The 4,226-nt window shown below is 42.2% G+C and overlaps 1 protein-coding gene across 1 annotated transcript; it reads right to left on the reverse strand.

The window, feature by feature from the left end:
• Window positions 1-1,705: 1,705 nt before the first annotated feature.
• LOC115109090 (immediate early response gene 5 protein-like) lies at window positions 1,706-3,485 on the reverse strand. Its single transcript, XM_029633681.2, has one exon. It carries the CDS (start codon window positions 3,166-3,168, stop codon window positions 2,266-2,268), a length of 903 nt encoding a protein of 300 aa, XP_029489541.1. The 5' UTR covers window positions 3,169-3,485; the 3' UTR covers window positions 1,706-2,265.
• Window positions 3,486-4,226: the final 741 nt, after the last annotated feature.

The following is a 4,226-nucleotide window of genomic DNA, read 5'->3' on the forward strand; positions in this document are numbered from 1 at the left end:
AAGCTTTTGTTCCAGCCCAGCACTAAGACACCTAATTCAACTGATCAAGGGCTTGAGGATTTGTTGAGTCTGGTGTGGTACAGTAGCAATGGGCTGGAACAAAACCCCTGCACATCCCAGTATACTGCTCTCCGCCTCCCTTTTCTCTCTCTGTTTGTGTTCTGCTGCATGCATGGCCAGCTGACTGGTAAGAGCCCTTGTCCTGGGACCGCCCTGTGTTAGCCTGCCTAGCCCAGATCCTTCTGCTGGATCTCCAGGGAGCGCCGGCTATTAATACCAAGTGTCCGTGTGAAAGAATGTGGACACAGGAGGTTACATCTCTTAAGCCCACGTTGCATTGGATCAATTTGGTGCTGGAAATATGACAATAATATTATTATTGATAAATGTATTGTATTGTTGAGGGAGCTAGCATATAGGCACTTCGCTGCACCTTTTATACCTGCTGGAAACTGTGACCAATAGATTTTTATTTGAAATATGTTTGGATATCCATGTAGTATCCATAACACGCCTGCACCCTGTTCCTTAATAGTACCATGTTGTATTCATTGAGATGTTACAGGGATATAAGGGTTTTATCCTTTAATACCCACCATGTTGCACATTCATTTTAGACAGAGTCTATGGTCACACCCCCAAGTGTACAGTACTGTAGTGAGTTTATGAAAACTTTATTGAGTTGACATCTGGGCTTCCCTGTGGAAAGAATTTGAGCTACTCACTTTTATTTTATTTAACCTTTATTTAACTAGGCAAGTCAGTTAAGGACAAATTCTTAATTACAATGACAGCCTACCCCGGCCAAACCCTCCCCTAATCTTGACGACGCTGGGACAATTGTGCGCCACCCTATGGGGCTCTCGAACACGGCCGGTTGTGATACAGTCCGGGATCGAACCGCGGGTCTGTAGTGACGTCTCCAGCACTGCGATGCAGTGCCTTAGAGCACAGCGCCACTCGGTCCCACCAAATATTACCTCACTGACATTGAAGTGTAAAATGAAGTGTTCAAGTTGAACAAGAAGTGGTGTGGTTTAGATGGTTCAAGTTGGTAAGAGAATAGTTTAGGTAACGCTACAATTGACTCCTGGCCACATATAATGTAAATTAAAAGCACAGCTATTAGTTTACCTACACATTGAACAGCACAAGCCAGGATAAGCTTTAACAGAAGCTATAGTAGAAACTTGACACTGCATAGCAGACATGCCTGTCGACACAAAGAAAATGGATTGCAGCGTAGAGTAAATTGATGTATTTGATGCCCGACATCATTCCGGAATACTTTTCCGTATCGTGACAAATAGTTTGGCCCTCCCTGCTGAGCTATAAAAGTGATGTATGTTGAGATGTTGGATCCAGGGCATCTAAAAGCTGTAAGCCTAAATTTACTGATGATCAGTAGTTGGGCTTATTTAACCATGTTGGACTTGCTTTGAGAAATACATAAAATCTCTTTAATAGCAATGTATGATTAAATGACTGGAATTGTTTGGTTAATTTTATAGTACTTGAAGGGTCACAATACACCTGCATATGATAATGTATCATAAATACTGTGAAGTTGTCTACAGTAGAAATGGTATCCTACTGCTCACATTTGGCCACCAACCTCTACTAAGTGACACGACACTGTCCGCGTAGCAATACTTGCTGCATTATGTACAAACCAACCCCCATGAAAAGAGCACAGAAAAGTGAATTGTTAGACAATGTTTTAATACGTGAGCATCACGCAATTATCATAATCCATGGCAGATACCAAAATACATAGATTGAGTAGGACATAGGAAAACAGTATTTACAGGCACACTATTACAAATGTACAAGTCTTTATAAAACAAAGACACTGTAGTGACCAGCAAATTCACAACAGATTGCGTTAGCATTGAGTCACATCCAGTCCCATAATATTATCCACGTTAAAAAGAATAACGTTACATTTTATGAATTGATACATGGCGCTTTTGGTACGTTACAATGTAGACGACTTGTGTAGAAGCACGTTTCAAAGTGTTGACTATCAAGAGCCCATCGTTAACATTATTTATCACTTCCTAAAGCACCTCTCGAACATTCTTTCAATAGATGTTCCATGTAAATAGCTACTACAGTAGGCCTACTTTCATTATGATGTTTGGGGAACTCCAAATTTACTAGGTACTCAGTCCACCACGTGTTTGTGGGGGTAGTTGGTGGAACTTTGCTTCATGTTCCAGCTTTATTAATATCCCCAAGAGGTCAAAACCACAGTTTCAATGTTTAAAAAGCGACAATTGCAGTACTCCAAGGGTTGAGGTTTTTTAACATTTGATCACAACAGATTTGTCCTGAGTCACTGTCCTCTGCCTCGGAATCGGGCTGCGCTCCGTCTTCACTACTCAAGAGTCCAGAAAAACTGGAACCGAATATTGTTATCAAACTCGAGACATTGCTGGTGTCCATTTCTTCGGTTTCCGCTTTCTTTTCGTCGTTTTTAGAAATTAGAGTTGAGGACATTACTTTCGTTTTTTTCGGCAGGGAGTCTGTGAGTTCAGAGTCGTCGGCACTCCGTTTCCTGTTAGTGCAAGTATGGGGCACGTGCACATTTTCCTCCACTGATTCACCGTCGTCCGTCTGGCAGTCGTTCGGCGTCTCTGTAGTCTGTTTTGGATTACTCGGAGGGGGACCACTAATACAGTTGGATGAGATAGTAGTAACAACATTGGAGACCTCACGTGTAGGACTAGCCTCTGGGCTCTCTTCCGGTGTTTTCAACTCGCTGCATCCTGAATCCAAAACTCCATTTTCGGCGTGATCTTGCTCACCACTCGCTTCAGATTCAACGTCCAGTGCCGCGTGGGATTCGATCACATTGCTGGGCTCCTGCTTGTCCACGGCCACTTCACTCTGCCCGTCTGATTCAGGCAGGCTCTCTGTCGAACCGGGGACCAATTTGTCTTGTTCTGAGTCCATGTACTCTCCCTCACACCACTCTCTTGCTTGCTGAGCACTCAGGCATATCCCGCCGTAGTAGTCACGAAGGTATACTTGCCGGGCACTACGTAGAACCAGGGAGACCAGTAGATTTTTGTGTAGTTTGATCCCACCACGTTGAACCCTGGAGTTGTAAATCTTCCCCAGTGAAATACTCATAATCCGATGCGCCTCAACTTTATACTCCATGATTAAACACTGAGACTGTTAAGCAAAATCACTAAGTCTCTCGTGTTAAAGTTCTTGTGGAAACACAAATGGTTAAAAGTAGCCTAATCCTCAAATCCCCGACGGAGTCGTTTGTCCTATACCGTAGCGACTAATTGCTTCCAAATGGTACTGAATTCTCTAAAGTGACGTAACTGCTTGTTTGTTTTAGAAACAGACATTTGATAAACGCAAGATGTGCTTCGTCGTTTCTATGTGCTGAAGCAAATGAGTGTATGGGTCTAAGAAATTAAAGGGTAGCCCTAATAAACAGCTGAACATCGAGAAGAATGGAACTGTTTCTAGTTTTAACACTACTTTATACCCTAACGTAATAACTACGCCGTCCAATTAAAACACATGTCGTCTTTACCATCCCTACGAATTCCGCCCCGCCAAATTCATATGGACCAATGGGCATGCTCTAAAAAGAGAAATAGAATTTGAATACACACGTGGGAGAGTGATTTAAAGACGTAAGCACAGGTTTAAAACACTGGTGGGAATTGCTATCTAAAAAAAAAAGTGCAGATAAACTATAGCTTATTATACTGTAGGCTACTCATGTACATTTCACAATAAGAATATGTGTATTGTATAATTACATAAAATATATATATGCTATCGATTAATATAGGCTATTTTACCCTATCCCTAAATGTTTTCAGTTATCATACCATTAACACCAGAAATAAGTTTAGATTTCCCCTCATTGTATTCTCTCCAACCACAATGTTAGTCGAGTCTTTTAGCTAGAACAACAACACTAATCCACACAGTTGTTTTCTGGTCTAATGCCCGTGTCCCCTTTCAGAGTATGTATATTTTATTTTGATGGCTGACTTCCTGGGCTGATGTAATGCTTGGACTTTTTTTTCAGCCAGGTCACATGATGCTTTTGTGCTGCGTCTTGGCAATGGCTTAACGCTGTAGAATGGAACCGTTAGAAGGGGGAGGGGTAGTGGTGTTTTGTTTCATGAGACTGTTAGGTATGTGGGATGAGGGGCGTTGTGACGCCTCAGGCACTGAGATGCAGTGCC

Source organism: Oncorhynchus nerka, linkage group LG25 (genome assembly GCF_034236695.1).
Source record: "Oncorhynchus nerka isolate Pitt River linkage group LG25, Oner_Uvic_2.0, whole genome shotgun sequence".
NCBI classification, from domain to species: domain Eukaryota; kingdom Metazoa; phylum Chordata; class Actinopteri; order Salmoniformes; family Salmonidae; genus Oncorhynchus; species Oncorhynchus nerka.